At 45.6% G+C, this 18274-nt stretch overlaps 2 protein-coding genes across 11 annotated transcripts in view; both read left to right on the top strand.

Moving 5' to 3' along the window:
• Nucleotides 1-2823, top strand: part of SHLD1 (shieldin complex subunit 1) — a 72525-nt gene extending 69702 nt beyond the window's left edge. For all 8 annotated transcript variants that reach the window (XM_013961412.2, XM_067292834.1, XM_067292832.1 and 5 more), the window contains one exon: nucleotides 1306-2823. The gene's annotated coding sequence lies outside the window, so the exon portion shown is untranslated. The remainder of the gene's footprint in view (nucleotides 1-1305) is intronic.
• Nucleotides 2824-2832: 9 nt separating this feature from the next.
• Nucleotides 2833-16891, top strand: CHGB (chromogranin B). Of its 3 annotated transcripts, XM_013961393.2 has the most exons (6): nucleotides 2833-3272; nucleotides 3778-3899; nucleotides 9645-9688; nucleotides 11055-11148; nucleotides 13356-15115; nucleotides 16495-16891. In XM_013961393.2, the coding sequence occupies exons 3-6, from the start codon at nucleotides 9686-9688 to the stop codon at nucleotides 16576-16578; spliced, it is 1941 nt and encodes a 646-aa protein (XP_013816847.2). In that variant the 5' UTR covers nucleotides 2833-3272; nucleotides 3778-3899; nucleotides 9645-9685; the 3' UTR covers nucleotides 16579-16891. The 3 variants fall into 3 exon arrangements, with proteins under 3 accessions (XP_013816847.2, XP_067148924.1, XP_067148923.1); XM_067292823.1 differs by lacking the exons at nucleotides 2833-3272; nucleotides 3778-3899 and adding an exon at nucleotides 5109-5311; XM_067292822.1 differs by lacking the exons at nucleotides 2833-3272; nucleotides 3778-3899 and adding an exon at nucleotides 8395-8738.
• Nucleotides 16892-18274: the final 1383 nt, after the last annotated feature.

Genomic DNA, 18274 nt, shown 5'->3' with positions numbered 1-18274 from the left:
GGCTCCGGGCTGCGTTTCAGCTTGGTGATCAGTCAGTCTGGAGCGGCGCACTTTAACCGCAGCTCCAGCACGCCGTTTTCTGACGCCACAAATCAGAAACCGATGCTTGGGTGAGAAGCGGCAGCACGGATAAAAGGAAGAGACTTGTGACGAGAAACGCTCTGCTCCGCAACGGCACTAAGCAAATTAGGACCGACTCTTGCAAGAGGGCAGGAATGTGCACTTTGTTTTGGGCCACAGTCACGGATGCCCAGATTTCCCACGGATGTCAAACCAGTGTAACTGCAAGAGATGAGCTGTGCTTAGTGTCTGGAGCAAGTGAGCCCGGCCGACACGCTGTCGGGGAAGGGCATGAGAAGGGGCAGCGCCTTGTAGCGTTGAACGTGCGGAGAATGCAATATGGAAAAATTGTCCTCAGGTCTGCAGACGCCAAAGGCTTGCTTTTTAGCCTTGGTCTGCTTCCTCCCTCGGGTACCTGTGTTTTGCGGGGGGGAGGGTTGTTTTATTATTTTTCTGGTGCTATCTTTACAGCTTTTGTAGGCTGTGAGTGCCTCTGCAGGCCCTGAGGGGTTCGATCAGCTGGCATAAGGCTTTTTCTAGAAGACCAAAGGAGCGTCTGTGCCTATATTTTAATATTCCTTAAGATCTATGACATGTCTTAGAGGCATATTTTAAACCTCTTTTCAGTTTGGCTATGTAAAACTTGGCTGTTTCTGTGGTATAGATACAGCACAGAAGAGCTGGAGTAAGGAGAGAGAAGAGGGTTACAAGTGGGCAAAATCCTCTTTTGTGAAAGAATAAGGTGAAAGATAGTTCAGAAGAGAATCAACCTGAACTTTTGAGGCTCTCTTGGTTTTGAAGAACTATTTTATAGGATTTTTTAGATTTTCTTTGGAAAAAAAAAGCTTTGAGACTAGAGACTAGTAGTTGGTTTTTAGCAGGTGTTTCAGTACTGCCTAAGAGCAGCTGGCATGAACCAGATCCCCCCCGTGTGAGGTGCTATTTAAACACAGAGGGGAAAACAACTGCTCATGCTAAAGAAATCACATATCTGTATCGCACAGGGTCTCTTCACAGCTCTTGAGTGGAATTCAGTTTGCTGGTGGTTCACTGCTGTTCATGGTAAAGTCCGTGTGCTAAGGACACGTGCAGTGACAGGCGTGTTTAACCTTCTGAGGATATGGGGGAAAATGTCCCAAAAATATTTTGGTGGAGGCAAAAGGAGATGCGTGTTGTAGACTTGAGCTGGAAGCTGGTTACTGTGCAAACAGAGACTCAAGTATTTTTATGTATTGGTGCGTGCAGGTGACTTGCATCCCGTGGACCCTTCTGCTAAGAACAGGAATTTTTGGACACTGTTTTGGGTGACCAAGTGGCTAAACCAGATGTGCAAACGGAGCACCCGTCACAAGCAACAAACTGCAGCAGCCCCAGCGCGTGCGAGCAGAGGCCGCTGCAGGGCGTGTGGGGAAGCGTTTCGTCTTTCTAATGGCAGCATCGTTGCACCTCCCATGGATTCGGCTCAAGCAGACACTGTTCCTGTTACCTCTACCCTGGCTCTTCTCAAATCCTCCTGTAGCCAGGCAAGCAAGCCCCGTCCGTCAGCATCACGCTAGGTGCTCGCTGTGGGCTAGGTAGCCTTTGCTCAGGATGAAGGAGGGGGCCTGAACGCGGTCCTGTCTGCCCCCTCTCACAGCAGCTTTGGCTGGAGGTGGCAAAGATTCCCAGCGTGTATGTGCACCCTCCAAGGGTTGCTCTGCTGGGTTGGGGCCCCTCTCCGGACGCAGCACAGACGAGCTCCCCTGAGCACCAGCCTGGTCTCTCTCCAGTGGAGGCAGCTGGTGGATTTTAACTCCTCTGAAGTCACTGCTCTGCTGCCATACGATCAGGGAGCTGAGCTAGGCACCTGATGCTGCTTGATAAGATACACACACATATATATGCCAATGTCTAACAACAGCAAAGTCAATGTATCTGTGCGACCCCATGATCTGTTACGTCGCAACAGGCATTGAATATGCATAGATCACTGAAAGGATTTTCACTGCCCTTAACGAAGCTGAAGAGATGACATCCCTTGAGGCGCTGGCTTTTCAGATTTGACTGGTCTTTTTCTCCAGATCCATCCCCTTAGCACCTTCTGAATGAAAGAGATGAGTTTGTTCATGAAACGGGCTGCAGGATTTTCATTCTGTGAAAACTAATTGGCATCCTAGAATGAAGATAATCCTACCAGCACGTCCAATTAGAGGAGAACAAACCCCATATTCCCAGAGCAGTCTCTCCTCAATTAGAAGGAACTCGGAAACAGGCAGGAAAACTCACTCGTCATCCTTTGAAATTCAAATTTCCAGCATGAGCCAAATGTGTATTTTCTAAAGCGTTTGTATTTGAGAGAATCCAGCAGGATAAATGCTGTTTATTCGTAATGTGATAGATTGTCACAACATTGTGAGGCGTGTATGTCACTGCACTGCAAGTTCTGACGCATCTGAAGAAGTGAGGTTGAGGTGCGCTGTTCACAACCCATCAAGTGAAATATGCCACTGCCTGCCGTAATCCTGACTTCTTACTGCACTCGGATCTCTTTCCTGATTTGATGGGAAACTCATGCCAGCTGATACCTGACAGTAAAAGCCCGTGTGAAGTGACATTGTTTTGAAAATATAGGCTGGCCTAAATCATTGCAGGCAAGATGCTTAGCATCTCTCTCGGTCCGGTTTTCCAGCACTGACGCAGCAGTCCTTTGGACTGTGCTTTGAAAACCTGCCCCGGGCGCTGAAGATGCAATGAAATAATTCTCCTCTATTTCTGTCCCTGCTTCTGTCGCAGGCCTCTTGTGTGACCTTCTGCAAGGCTTGAAGATCTTTGTAGCCTCGACTCTGATCCAGTCTGAAGGTATTAATGTTTGCTCCCAAGAGTTCCCAATGTAACTGACGGCAAAATGTACCCCAGCAGTGCTTTAACATCTTCTATCAGCTGCAGATATAGGATTTCTTGCTTCTGAGAGGTGCTGGAAAGATCAGCCCCCCCCAAGGCTGAGGTGAGGGAGTGTTTCAGAGAAGTCTTACACAACAAATATAAACAAACCCGCCTGCACAGAGGAAGACTGAAGCGAAGCCCTTGGCGATCATTACTGCAGTGCAAGGAATACATTTGCAGCCATGTGAGCCTGGGGTGCAGGACTGGTTCATCTCAACTGCCTCTTCCGCCGCAAGAAGGTTTCTGTAGTGGTTGGTGTACCAGCTATCAACAGGACTTATGCAATCCAGGTACTTAGTACGAATATCTCGCAGGTACTAAAATAGCCCAGCTATCTTTATTCAGCATCTTTTATCACTTGTCCATTTTGACTGTCATATCAAAGTTAGGTATAGCCAGCCAAATGCTGGAATAAAGCAGCTATACGAGGATAACCATGCAGTGCTATTTATATGCCTGGGGAAGCGGAGAACGTTTAAATGGCAAATGTTTCACCTAAAATTCCTCCTAGTGAGCAGCAGAGTAGGTTGAGGCCAAGCTGAATCCTCACACAGTCAGGGACATGTGCCCTTGGAGCCAGTGAAGTTCTTTGCTGTCTTTTGAATTGGGCTCTCAACTGTACCCAGTGCAGGCTGGTGACTTCCAGAGCAGCAGCTCCCTGTTGAGAGGGGTCTTGTCGTATAGCTGCTATCGGAACCACCTGAGGGAAGCGGAGCAGGAGAAAACACAGAAAATATTGTGGTGTTAATTTGCTTGTAATGGTGGCCCAAGTAACTGGGTTCTGTTCTTTTGCAGAAATTGTAGCCTGAGTGCAAGGTGAATGAGGTATCTGGCTTTGCCTCCTGGAGCCAAAGGCTGTCTTCTGAAACAAGCTTAAAATGGAGCTTCAGTTCCTGTACGCACAGATGCTGCTGCATGTAAGTGTTACTAGAGTGCTGTGTCCTTGTGCCCCATTTCATACGTTTCAAGGATATATGGTTATAGAGACCTGGCACTGTAAGCAAGAATGGAGAGAATGCCATTGCAATACATAGATCCATCGTCCTCCATGAGCAGTAGCAATTAGAGGGCCACCTGCCCAGTGCTGTTTTAAAAAGAGTGATTGAAAAACACACATAAATAGGAGATGGCCCTCCAAGAGTTAATGAAAGGGAAAACAAAACAAGTCCTGGTCCTACAGCGTCTCTGCCCGGCTCTGAATGGAGCCGGGAGGAGTGTTCAGGCTCGCTCTGCAGCGCGCTCCTCACGGCTTGTCACTTAGGCTTTCCAGTCCCCGTTGGGACAGTGGGGGCTGTTAAACTTCATCTCTCTAGGTTCATTCTGGCTCCCAAGAGCATAACCACAGTAAATAAGAGGTTTGCCTGGGGAGATGCATCCTAAGAGCAGTGGTTTCCTCAGGAAAGCTCTTAAGGAGCACCGCGTGTCGTTCCCTCATCGGATGGCATAAGTGATCAGATGCAGAAGGGGGATGAAACTGGACCGCTCTAACAGGGATCGCTTCCCCGTGATGCTTGGCTCCCGGGTTCGCAGTGCAGCGCACAGGGGCAGCACGGAGTGGGATGAAAGGGGCAGGCACCTTGCAGGGAGAAAAGGTTGCCACAGCGTGCGAGAAGACTTTGCTCAGAAAGGCATAAGGGAACGCAGGGGCTGATTTCCTCTGGAAGAGTTTTCGGAGGGGGTGGATTACTCTGCCTCCCCCCTGCTCTGCTGTGAGTAGGTGAATATGTAGCATCCCCTGAATAGGGGGGAGAAGAAACCAGGATGCAGCATCCCCTAAACTGGAGAAAGGGGCAGGGTGGCTCTGCCTTTTCCTTTCCCGAGATGGTGGGGGGTTTTTTTTGGGGGGGGGAGGCGGTTAGGAAGGAAGGGAGAAGACGCTCTTGCTCTCGCAGCCCGGGGGGAAAGTTGCCCCGTGCTGGAGAGCGGGAGGAGGCGGCTCCTCCCCGGGCCGTGCAGGCAGCGGCGGAGGGGAGGGCAGGGGGCTGCCCGGCAGCCGCGGGGGAGGCCGGCGGAGGGAGGGAAGGAGGGAGGGAGGGATGGAGGGAGGGGGCCGAGGCGGGTCCCGCGGCTGCGCCCCTGTGCGGAGCGGGGCAACGGCCGCCCTCCCGCCGCGGGCGGCGGCGGCGCCTCCGCCTCCCCCGCGGGCCCCGGGGGCTCGCGGTGACGCAGGCTCCCGGCGGGGCCCCCCGCCCGTCTACCTCCGCCCCCGCTCCCCGCTTTAAATAGCGGCGAGCGGCGGCGAGGCGAGCCGTGCCGCGCCGCGCCGAGCCGAGCGGGAGCATGGCGCCGCTGGCGCTGCTCAGCCTCCTGGCGGCCGCCGCCCTGGCAGGTGAGCGGGGGGCGCGGGGCGCGCGCGCGGCGGGTGCGGCCGTTGGAGCCGTTGGGCGCCCGCGCTGCGCTGCGCTGAGCTGAGCTGAGCTGAGCTGAGGGGGGGCGGGAGCGCGGGCGCCTCTTCGGACCCCCCCCCCCCCGGCCCCGGCGGTGACGCCATCGGCGAGGGGGTGATGTCACGCTTGCCCGCTCTGCGTCACCGTGGCTGTCGGGCGGGGAGGACCCCCCGGCGCCGGGTCTCCCCTCAGGCCCAGCTAGGGGTGCGGCGGGCCGCGGGGTGGGACGCGGCGCAGGGCAGGTACCCCGGTGCAGTAATGCCTGCGTACGGCCCGCGCCGACTAAACTTTGCGTTTGGGGTTTCTGGGAAAGCTCGAATGTTAGTCCCGAAGAGAGGCAAAAATAGGTAAAGCGGCGTGAGGAGCCGCCGGGCAGCCTTCCGTTGGCGTGTCTGGAGGCTGCCCCTTTCCCCCCGCCGCGCAGCGCCGAGCTCCGCCGAGGTCCTTCGCTGCGCCGTGTGCCGCTCTTGCGCTGAAGCGCTTGGCCGTTTTCCTCTGCTGCCTGCGAAGAGGATAATCAGTGCTGTGCGCTAAAGGAAAAGTGAACCTTTTTCTCATGCTGCTCAGAGGCTAAGCAGCTATTTTTAGTTTTTTTTTTCCCCCAAGACAACAGCTATGTTTCTTTCCACAAAGACTCTTCAGTATAATTTTATTCAGAGAGTATATCTAGTTTTTGCCAGATAATTCTGATTACTAGGAGGTGATTTTAAAGTAGTAAGTCTACAGCTTTAACTAACATTTGTTCTTTGCATGCAGCATTAAATATTAAAACCAAACTGTGAAATTAAAAAACACAATAAGATGAGACAATCATTTAGCTTTGTAGATCTTATGCACGCTGCATAATTTCTCCCAACAATCAGTGTAATTCTGGGTCGAGTAGTTCAGCTTTAGGTATATTAGAAGCCTTCAGATGGAAACCTGTCAGGACTTATACAGAAACACAATAAAGCTGCAAAAAGTAATTGCCCTCAAGTATCTTTATTGTAATAAATAATTAAATGGGGGAGGGTGGAAGGTGGGGAGAAATCCCACCCTAGCGAAGCTCATCAGACTTGTTCCACAGACCTAGTGGGATTTCTTGTCAAATATTTGTATGTGTTTATGCCATCAAACTGGTCAAATTCCTCTCTATGCCCATTTTGGCTGTTTTGCTTTCATGTGTCAACCAGAATTCACTAAGCTACAGTACTAAGGAGTTTGTGTGGGGGTTAGGAGTCAGCGATAACATTAACTTCAAGAACTTTCTAGTGTTCCCTCTTCAAATCAATGTGCTAAAGTTTCCATGATCTTTGCTATGAAAGGTTCTTGCTGGAAATTTTGATCAGGGATGGCAGCAGTATTCTGAGTCATCAACATTAATGAAAAAAAGCTACTTAGGGATTAAAATAGCAGGGACCTATCAGGAGATTTGCTCAGTCTTGGAGATGCAAGCAAAAGCCATGTGGATTTGTCCTGCATTATCTTCACAGTCTGCATTTCTCACCCTCTTTAGCGATCCTCCTTAGTTCTCAGCATTTCTGCAAAACCAGATAATGTGACTGTAACGGCCCAGGCAGGTTTGGCTCAGGAGGTGGACACGTACCCACAGCTTTGTTTTGTGGTCTGGTATCCCCTTTCTGGGCAGAGGAAGGGTTTCCTTCTCTGGACGTGCCCTACCTTGGTTTCCACCACAAAACCCAGGAGCTGCCGCGGCTGCCGTGTCCCTGCTAGACTGTGAGCCGTGAGCGGGGTGGGCGCTCTGCAGCCTGACGGTGTCAGCAGTGCCGGGGCTGTCACTTCACCCTGAGTGTGTGTGGAGGGGAAGGCAGAGTGCCCTTCGCCCGCTTTCCTCAGCTGGCAGCGGGCCCGGGGGTTAGCGCTGCCAGCAATGGTGTAAAGTGGGGCGTGCTGACTCCCCCAGGGCTTCCTATCGCAGCTATAGCACAGCAGCTGCCTCGGTGTATTATTTCAGGCTCCGGGATGGATTTAATATTCATCTTGTTCCTCCAGGCAGGGTAATGTGACATATGTCCAATATTCTTGGTTTCTTAAGCTACTGTTGTGATAGCCCAATGCTTCCTCTTTGCATGTGCGCGTTGGCTTTCATTGCTGAACAAGCACTTGCTTAATGGTCATTAATCTCTCTGTTAATCTCCTTGGAGAGACTGGAGTTTTGGAATGACAGAGCAAAGCTAGTCAGCACAGCCTGACTTTGCGTTCACGTACCACTGACGCAGCTCTCGGGAGGCAGACCAAAGTTGGCATCTCTAATAGCACAAAGACATTTTGAGGCTTGTCTGTTCTGTGTTTTATCACATCAAACAGATGCAACTCGAAGGAGATGTGCTGTGGCAGGATCATTATCAAGGACAAAATCGGATGTTTGCTTTTGTGCCTCTCCTGACTTCTCATGGGCTAGACAACAGGAGCTGTTGTAAACTCGCCAAGGTGGGCAGAGGCAGTGGAGTGGGTCATCCCCTCTGCTTATGCACGAGTGGAGGCTATAAGCAGCTCTTGCCACAGGAGATGTGATAGGAGCAGTACCTGCAACCCCTGTGGGATTTGGAGAATGTCTTTTTAGTGGATAACATGTAGAAGGGACATTGCTGCCGGTCTCCTGCCCCTGGAGATAAGTGCTTCCTTGTTCTTCATGCTCAGATGGAGGATGCAGGCAGGTTAGACTGCAACAGCATCAGTACCGTGGTGGTTATTTGCGAACTAGGTTAGTAAATAAAGTACGCTAAAGCCTATCTCCGTCAGCACTGGAATGCTAAAAATGAAGGAGAGGTTTGGCTGTATATAGCACCATCTCCCCCGTACACCACCTGGTGTTCTGGGGAAATGATCTAGTAGGGGTGTAATGCTATTTTTAGGGGAATCCCTTCTGTGCTATCCAAGCGTGGGATCCTTCTGTGGTAGCAGTTGCTCACGCAGAGGAGAGGCAGGCACTGGAGAAGTGTATTCCTTGCCGCATCTGTGTCTTGGGTGGAAGGAGGGGGCAAAAATAGAGAGCAGTAGAAATATGAAGTGTTATTACTGTATCGTGTCCAGTTATTACACACAGAGTCAATGCCAAAGGGGATGCCTCCTTCCTCAGCAGACCCAGCAAAGTGCAAGGCCACAAGCTCCTCTCTGCTTTGCAGGAAACCTCCTGAGGGCAGTCTCAACTTTTCCTGCCATGGTGTAAGAGAGGGTAAACTGGCCCAATCATCTCCATAATCTGCTGTGTGTCCATCCGTTAGAGATGATCTTTCACTGTTGTAAAGCCCACCAAAGCAGTATTGTAGAGAAGATGATACTTGGATTTAAGATGATGGTGACTCATGTTAGAAGTTCGGCATCCTGCCCCAAGCTGTTTGTTCGGGTACTGTGACTATTTACTGTGTGGTAAGTCCATGAAGCAGTGCTGCAGCAATCCTTGCCTCTGTACGCTCCTACGTGGCTGGCAGACTGGCTGAACTTCACTTCTGCAGATCTCCAGGTGAAGGAGGATCGACATGGCTTATTAATGTGCAGCAGCCAAGCTCATTAACCAGTAGGAGATCTATGGCAGAATAAAGCAACATGAAGGTTTCGCTTGCAGCTTCTTTCCAAAAGAAATTACCTTGGACCAAGTGCAGTAGAGCTAGCGCGGGGAGGTGTTAAATACCCCAAGTGTCCTCGGGACAGAGGGAGGGACCGGTTGGGCCACTTCCTTCCCCCAGGGTCTTTTCCCCTGGGATATGATTTTTTTTGCCCATCTCTTGTGATAATGGACCACTTGGCAGAGGCATTGAAGGGAAGCATTCCTGTACCTTCCTGGCTCTGTCCTCTTTCAGGGAGGCTCCTGCTGTCCAGGTGAGACAGGATTTCTCCAGTAGGATTGGGACAGTAGTTGCTTTTCAGCTTGAAGATTACTCTCCTGTTGAGGAAGTGACCTGAGCTCCTTGCAAAAGCCAAAGGAGTTTTTGAAGTGAAACTGGGCCTTGTTTGTTTCCTCCTCTATTACCATCAAAGAACCAACTTGCTGAAAAGCTCTGTTCTTGGAATTTGGGTACTGCTTTCTGTTCTCATGGTGCATATTCGTTTTATGCTAGAAATGTCAGCATGCCTCTTCTCATGTTAGGCTATGGCTTTATGCTGCTTGTCCTTGAAGAAGAAAAGATGTAATGCAAATGTGTCTTGTTCGACTGCCCTGCCAGCCCAAAATTCAAGCAGGCGGTCTCATCGGGCCGATCTGACTGAGATCTCCTGTCAGTGATGGTTATGGTTGTTGCCAGGATTAATGGCTGTAATAACTTATTTTTCTTGTAGGTGTCAGTGCAGTTCCAGCAGAAAAAGACCATATTGAAGAAATGGTGAGTAGCTATATGTCAAAGCAAATTTCAGCAAATAAGTCGCATGTTTTCCACTGTTCTGGCTCCAGGCTTGTTTTTAAACTCTCAGGATAATGTTATTTTTTCCCCTAAGGGTAAACTTTAAGAGATCATCACTGATGTGGAACTCGGAGTCCCTTTAGCGAGCAGAGGATACCCTACGTGTGTCTCTGCATTTGAAAATGGAAGTTAGCTTCTTGAGTCAGTTTGGTACTCTTCAAATTGTATGTTTTACAGCTGCCTGCAAAATGATCTGAAATATTGCTCAACAGTGCACGGAGTCGGATTGTAAGAAGTGAGGTGGCAAATTTGAAGAAAGGTGAAATATTGGGAAATACCTATGGCTAGTAACTATGTAATGAGCTTTCTAAGGCAAGCCTCAGATCTCTTTCTTTGGAAAGAAGTTCTTAATCTATTTGAGGAAATAAATGCCATTGGGTGCTCTCACAGTCTGACATCAGGCCCTCTCCCTTGGTTTACAGAACAATAATTCAAATTAGTAAACACCTGCAAATAACTGAAAACTGTTAAAAGGCAGGCTGCCATACAAATGTTTCCTCACGTACTCCCTTCCAGTCCCCCAGATTGTCAGCCTAAGGAGTGTGGTGTGTCATTGGGGATCTGGTCACTCACAACCGGAAACTTCAACACCTGAAAATCATTTTGCATTAGTTTGTACAGAAGAGCTATTTTAGTGGGAGGTTAGATTTAGAGGTGGTTGTGACGCCTTTCTAAATCAATCAATTTCTTCTCCTTCTGGAAAACTCTCCAGTTGAATGTCAAGTGCTGAGAGAGGCAGGGCTTGCAGCACAGACAAAGGTACTTGGAAATCCTCAGAGTGAAATCTTGAAATACTTTGTGAAGCACATGGCTTTCAAAGGCTATAAAGGTGTTTTTTTGGTTTATTGGCAATCCAAGTAATACTTCTGGTAAGGCCTTGTTGGGCAGGTCCTAAAGGATGATGCTCATGTATCAAACGTGTGTTGTGTTGATTATTTTTTTGAAAGGTCTCATTACCACATGTTTGACTTGTCTTTGTACTGAATAGGATGTTTAATATTTAAAAAACATACAATAGGAGCCTGTTATCTGTGCGAACAAAAGAGGAGGGAAAAAAGAGGTAATGAGTATCCTCCTCTTACTGATGTGCAAGTGAGGAGCAGAGTGACTGACTTGCCTAAAAACACAGGAAGTCCTGGTAGAGCTAGGGATTACTCAAAGCTCGTAAACTTTAGCCTCAAATCTAACCCTAAACTGGTCTTCCCCACTAATTTATTACATCACTGGCCAGAAGCAGGATTTCCATTTTCACCATGACAATTATTTTCTTCATTTTTGTTTCTTCTAGGTAACACAGTGTATAGTAGAAGTTCTCTCCAATGCTCTGTCGAAGCCAAATGCACCACCAATTAATCCTGAGTGCAAAGAAATCCTTAAGAAGAGTAAGTACAACTTTATCTGAACTTGTGAAAGGAATCTGGTAGATACCACTGTTAATTTTATAAACAAATGTTCTCATTTTGCAGGATAGAAGCATTCATCATTTTAATTTCATATATAAGAATAGTATCTTGGAAGTTAAGTACTTCATGTTGTTATTCATGATGTTCCATTGCTTTGTCTTGCAAGACAAGACACTGTCTTGTCTTTTACAAGCTCATCATCTCAATTTAAGAGTCAAAGAACTTCAGACTTGTTCATGTTGTTGCCAAGTGCAAATAACACGAATAGTAATTTTTTTTCCCTCCCCCTAAACCTAGAACTCTGATTTTGCAATGGCCATTAAGTGATTCATTTTTATTTCTAAGGTCCACCTGGTGTTACATGGGCAAGTTAGGAATATTCTTGCAAAATATGAGTTTCAGCATTAGACCCTCTTGTTGGTAACTTTGAGAAAATAAACTTGCAAATGGATTCTGTCATGTGTGAACTGGTGAACTGTTATTTCAGCCCATGTGAATCTGGTGCCTCCTAATTTCAGTCTGAGAATTCTTACCGCCTTCTGTTTCCTGTCTTGCCCAAAGAGCAAACGGCCTTATCTGGTAACTTCAGGGACTTTTGGCTAACACTTGCATGGCTCTCTGCACTTAAGCCATCTTCAAAGTCTGAGGAAAGTAGGTAATCTCTTCAACTAGCCCAGGAGATCAACAAATGTGTCTGGGTTTGGACCAGATGCTGAGCCCATCCCAGAATAACTTCCTCTTAAATCAACAAGGCTCCTGCATCTGGTGGCAACTGAACCGGTGCCCAGCGCGGGAGAGGGAGTCTCTCAATTAGGTTGTAACGAGCCCTGAAACTATGAAGTTTGTGGCACTGTTTCAAGAGCCCTGGAGATGTGCACTGAAAATTTCCTTTGGGAGTCCTCATTGCCAACAAGCTCTTTCCTACAGCATGGTATTTAGCTGCCTCGATGTATAAACCTGTTTGCATGCTTGATTACTGGCTGTAGTGAACCATGGCCAAGTTTGACGCTGTGCAAAACTGCAAAATCTACATACTTCTTTTCTGTCCAGCATATTATTTATTTGATTACAGAACAACAAACAGACTCTTGAGCTTACCTGCCAGCAGAAGCAATAATGAAACCCATAATCTGTATTCTGCTTATTTGTAGATGAAATTATGCATGGCCCTAATACAGTAATTGGAAGAGGGTGGCTTTCAGGGCTTTAGGAGGACGTGTGTGCCATACCTGGGATATTTCATCAGGATGTTTTACACCAAATGAACAAGTGATAATTTGTATCTAGCTCAGGCCAAGTTTCGAGGAGATCGGGACTATCGTCATAAGGCATTAAGCCTTATGACACTGTGTTAGTTTCAGATAAACCTGTCTGTTGTCCCTCTTTTGGTAAATGAAAACACTGGAAAGAGAGGGTAAGGACCTTTTTTGCCCTTGGACAGATCTCTTCTAAGAATACCAAATAATGAGAAGATTTTCAGAAACAATGATCTAACTTTAAATATCTGTGAAGCTATTTTCTGAATTTTTAGAATTTGTGACCTACTTCTGATGTCACTCAGACCACAGTGAAGCAGAAATATCTTCATAGAAATATACTGTTACTGTTGTGGTCAGAGTCAGACCGCAAAATTTAGCATTTTGGAAATAGTGGAAGGTGCATGATTTTGATTAAACATAACTGCTGCAAAGTGACAATTTTCTTTCATTTTGGTGCAATCAATTTAGAACTTTTAAAATTTGATAAAAGCATATTTACACCACACCTCAGATATTTTTGAGCAACTTGAAATAAATGGTTGGCTTTTTTTGTGAATAAGTATATGTGATAGTTAACGCCTGACTTTCAAAAAACTGAACACAGCTCCAGATCCCATTGATTTTTAATGGGAATGAGAGTTTAGCACTAAAAATAGTAACTATTACAAATACATACAAAAGCCAAAGAAGAAATATAATTCTGGAAATGTCAATGGAACTTTTAAAATACCAAATTAAATGAAAATTAATTAACACTTTTCCAGACAAACATTCAAAACAGAAGACAATGACAAGCTTTAAAAGTAGAATTAAAAAATTAGTTCTTTCCATATCTTTTTGCTACTTTGGAAAGCCAGTTATCTATTTAAACTGAAATGCTTCAGCATAGAGTTAGAATACTTCATTAAGCTACTTTTGTTATTGTAGGTGGCAAAAATGACAGAGATAAAAATGAAGACAAACAACTCGAAATGAGGCATTTGAAAGACCCAGCAGAGAATGAAGAACATCATATTGGGAGTATGGAGAAAGAACAAAGTCAGACTGAAATGGAATCTAAAATACATATGAAAGGAAGTGACGAAAAGAAACTTGGTCGCGAGGAAGATAAAAGTGAGGAAGAGGAGGATGGACACGACATATCCGTTCACGAGGCTCATGAAGACAGAGTCCATGCAGAAGAAAAGAAACACCATCAGGAGATCAGAAAAGAGGATGAGAATAGTTACTACCGGGAAGAAGACAGCAAAGAGAGCAGGCATCACGATGAAGAGGCGGAGCGTGCCGTTCTCAACAAGAAGTCCACGAGCACAGAGGAATTCTCTGATGCGAATGATGAACGTCCCATGGGCCAGGCACATTCAGAGGAGAGAACACAAAGTCCTGACAAGAGAATTCATGAGGGGGAAGAAGAAAGAAGTGAAAAATACCATCATGAGTCTAAGGAACATGATTCCTCCCATCAGCAGGATCGTGAAGAATCTGACGAGAGCGAAGAAGCAGAGGAGGAAAAGCAAGCCTACGAACCAAAACATTACTACAGGAAGCACAGAATGGGTGACTCTGAAGAGAAGAGAGGCCGTAGTGGTGAGAAAGAGAAACTAGCTGAGGAATCAAATGCAGAGGAGGGCCGTCTCTGGGACAGAAGGAACCACCATCAGAAACACCACCAGGAAGAGTCTGAGTGGCATCGTGAGGAGAAGGGAGGTTATCGTGAGAAGCTTGGGTCTGAAGAGGTGGAGGAAAAGAGGTACACGAATCGGGGAAGTGAGGAGCGCAGGGAAAGATGGCAGCAGAGTGAAGAGAGCAGCGAAGAGGAAAGTAAGAGGCATCGCCAAAGTGAAGGAAGTAATGAAAAATGGCATGAGGAGAGGAGACACCATGATGGATCACATGAGGCAAGGAGACACCATTCTGAGGGAAGGACATATCGTGGAGAAAGTGAGGAAGAGCTGGACAGGTATCACGGCGGAGGCAGCAAGGAGGAGAAGCAGCATCGTGGTGAAGGAGGACACCGCTTGCAGGACAAAGAAGATGAAGAGACACACAAACTGGACATTAGAGAGAGCAAAGGGCAGGTCAGAAGACACTATAGCACTGAGGACAGAGACAGTGTAGAGCAGCAGCACTACCCTGGCAACAGTGAGGAGGAGGAGGAAGTAGAAAAGAAGCATCACAGCAGTGATCAAATAGAAAATGAAGAGAATATGGAGGAAGGAAGATATGCAGAGAGGGAAGAGTACAAAAGCCATTTCCCTGCAGAGAATGAGAAGAGAACCACAGCATCGTACAGCCCTTTCTACCCACTACTGTGGTGGAAAAGCCGTCACTTTGAGAAAAAGGGCAATGTGGGAGAGCAGCTTCTGGAGAGCAAAGAGGAAGTCAGGCCCACCCTGAGCGAGAAGAATCTTTTCCCTGAATATAATGACTATGGCTGGTGGGAGAAAAAGCAAATTCTGAATGCTCTGAACCATGGACACACTGAGAAGAGGAGTCTTGGCAAAATCAACAGATTTGATATGAAAAGGCAATACAACAGGATGGATCAACTTGCGCAACTTCTGAATTACAGGAAGAAGTCAGCTGAATTTCCAGAGTTGTATGATTCTGGAGAAGACATGAAAAAACGTCACACAATCAGGAATGACAAGGGAAATCTGAGCCAGAGGCCTCTGACAGAGGAGGAGGTATGTGTAGGTTTTTCTCCGAATTGCTAAAGGAAACTGATGTTGCACACCTGCTGTTACATGTACATTTCTAAAATCCATTTCCAAGAATGCTGATAAACTGCAAGTTTAAAAGAAAAAAAAAGTCACATTAAGAGCCAGATCTTCAGTAATTTAAAAATTTTTCTTTCTCTGAATGAACTCAGTGGAGCTATTCCAGGGCCCAGTTTGTAAAAATAAAGACAACGTGCGTCTTCATTAGCTCCTGTCTGCTGCAAGATGGGAAGAGAAAGGAGATTTTCTTCCTCTTTGGGCCTTACCTCTCCCTCTAGGGTCTTACAGACTAACAAAACAAAGATACCCATTGCAGCAGGAGCAGAGAGGTAATTAGCAAGTACCAAGTGGTTGTTTAAATCATACAGCTGAAAAATGAGTTGCAGGTTTAGAAGTAAAATTCAGCTGTCCATTCACTTGACTTCCTGACTGTAACTACAGAACAGAATCTGGCTTGCACTTGCATGCCCGATTCATGCATGTAGTTGCCATGTGTATGGATCCTTTTTGCACTGGACTTCCTGTTACGCTTTGGTGTCCAGGAAAACGAAGAGTCTACACCCATCAGCTAGGTGCCTGTCACGTGTTGCTGTATCTATTGCACAAACCTCATGTGGACTGCGAGTAGTGGAGAGGCAAACGGGAATTTATATACAGGGTAAAGTGTGGTAGCAAGTTGTGATAAGCAGGAATGGCTGTTTTCCCCGGCATCTGGTAACATGGGAGAACTTCTTTTATTGCACACTGTGCTTGTTATTTGTCATAAGACCAGAATCATTATGACCATAAGGTTGTAGTCTTTAAGGGATGTTAATCTAGACAGAAGTGACTTTATGCTGCTAGGACTAGCAGCTTTGAAATAGCACGGAGTCACTAGATAATGCCATTTTAAAGCCTAAAAGATCAAGTTGTAATTAGGTCCTACTCTCGGAATGAGTGTATTTCCAATATTTTCTCTAACACTAGTTCAGTTAAAAACACGAAACTGAACAAACCTCCAAAGAATGCGCTGCAAAACTGTTAGCACCCCAAAGACAACAAAACTAAATCATAAAATGCAGTCACGGGGGATTTGGTCACTGCCATATCATACAGATCCCACTGCATTCAGTGGACTCTGCTCAGAATTTTTACCTGGATATAAAGGACCAACACCAGAACTCCCCACCTTTTCTTTAATTAAAAAAAAAAAAAAAAAAAAAAAAAGCTGAAAAGCTGCATGGGGCAACTAGTAAGTGGAGGGAGATGTCTGCTTGAGGAACTGTATCCTTGTTTCTCATTTTCATGGAATAAAAAAACATTTGCCAACATCATTTGTTGTGTAAAATGCTCTTTTCTTTTCACAGGAAAAAGAACTGGAAAACCTAGCTGCTATGGATTTGGAACTGCAGAAAATAGCTGAGAAGTTTAATGACAACAGGAGAGGCTGAAGATGATCTGCTTTGGCATTTCAAAGCTAGGTGTAGTGGTACTCACAATACCTGTATTATGTGGTAAATTCACTGCCACTGGATTGTTGTTTGCCCTAAAAACAGGAAATACTATTTACTGTCCACTATAGTGTAGTGATTTATACAGCTGAAAATGTCTTTAATTTGCTATTATGCTATTGAGATCTGAGTAGCATGAATTTTAGTATTATAACTTTCATGCAAGGCAGATATTTTTAATATGCTTGTGAAAATAATTGTGTTTGTGTTCTTCAAAAATATGTCTGAGTTTGAAATAATAAAAACACTTATCTTGGATCAAACTTTCTCCTTCCTTATTTGAGTGACTGGGGTTATTTTGAAATAATCTGTATGAGATGAATAGATTGTGTACAAAATGTTGAAGTGTAGTTCACCAATATTATTTTTGCAAGGTTAAGAGGAATCTGTCTATGTTTTTTATTTGCCAGTAGGCAAGAGCATGAAGGTAAGTAAGAATCCTGATAATTTGCTCTAATAACTCAGAAATGCCCTGTGAATTATTTAGTTCTGGAAATTAGTCATTAAAGCAGCAAAGAGGTTGCATCACCAAATGGATGTTGGTTAATTTGGAAAATAGGTAGTGCTTCAGAATTAATGCGTTATGTAGCTGATGACTGGTTATGCCACTCATTCAAATTAAGTAGTGCCATTAATTTAATCACCTAGTGAACAGGTGCTTTGCTAACGTTCTTTTAGCTTACTTCAGGCAAGCAGGTAGTGACAGTAGGGTTATAGAGCCTGTGTGCTGCATTAGAGCAATGCAAGTTTTACACAAGCCAAGTTTCTCAGCAAACAATGAGCTGAGGCTGGGACGGGCTCTGTGCAGTAAGAGAGTGGTTAGTGGTCTGTGGAAGCAGCCGTTGGGAAATCTTATGGCACTACACAGCAGTAAAGAAAAATTATCCCATAATTAGTTTCAATTATTCCAAATATCTGGGGTTCAATTTAACTTAACTTACCCAGTTTCTTTCTGCCATGACAATGTCTTCAGTTCCTTGTATTAACACCCACAAGAGAGAGGTACGATATATGGAACTCAACTGAGTCACAGTAGCATTAAATATGCAACATCTATCATCCCAGCTTAACCCATTTAATCCACCTGATCATTAAAACACAAATATACTCTTTGATTAACTGCAGAGCAATTCCACATGAAAATACTCTGTGAGATGCTGATCCTTGAACAGTCAGAGCATGTCTATGCCTAGGGAGTATGGTAACATTCAAAGATTTCATCTTGTTTAAGGTATACGAGGACCAAAAATCCTGGCTCTCAGAAGTTGACAGAAATCACAGAAATGTTGACCAGTAGGACCAGGATCACAGTAATGAAAGAAAGAACATGTCCCAGCTGGAAAAATACTTTTTTTACTACCTTCAAATTCTGAGACTCTCCGTCATAAAATTTACAACATTGTACATTACATTAAGTAAGTATTGCAGCATGATGTAATTTTTATTTCTCCAGCTGGTATATGAGAGAAAGCATGTCTGTGAGAAAGCAAACACCTAGAAACAGTTTAGTTGTAGCACAGAAAATAAAAGCCCACTTTTTAAAATGGTTCAAGTATGTAATTGTAGCAATGAATATTAAAGAAGCTCAGCTTATGCAAATATACACTCATGAGTCAATAATATTTTGCTTAAAAGC

Source organism: Apteryx mantelli, chromosome 3 (genome assembly GCF_036417845.1).
Source record: "Apteryx mantelli isolate bAptMan1 chromosome 3, bAptMan1.hap1, whole genome shotgun sequence".
Taxonomy (NCBI): Eukaryota; Metazoa; Chordata; class Aves; order Apterygiformes; family Apterygidae; genus Apteryx; species Apteryx mantelli.
This window is presented reverse-complemented; position numbering and strand designations above follow the sequence as displayed.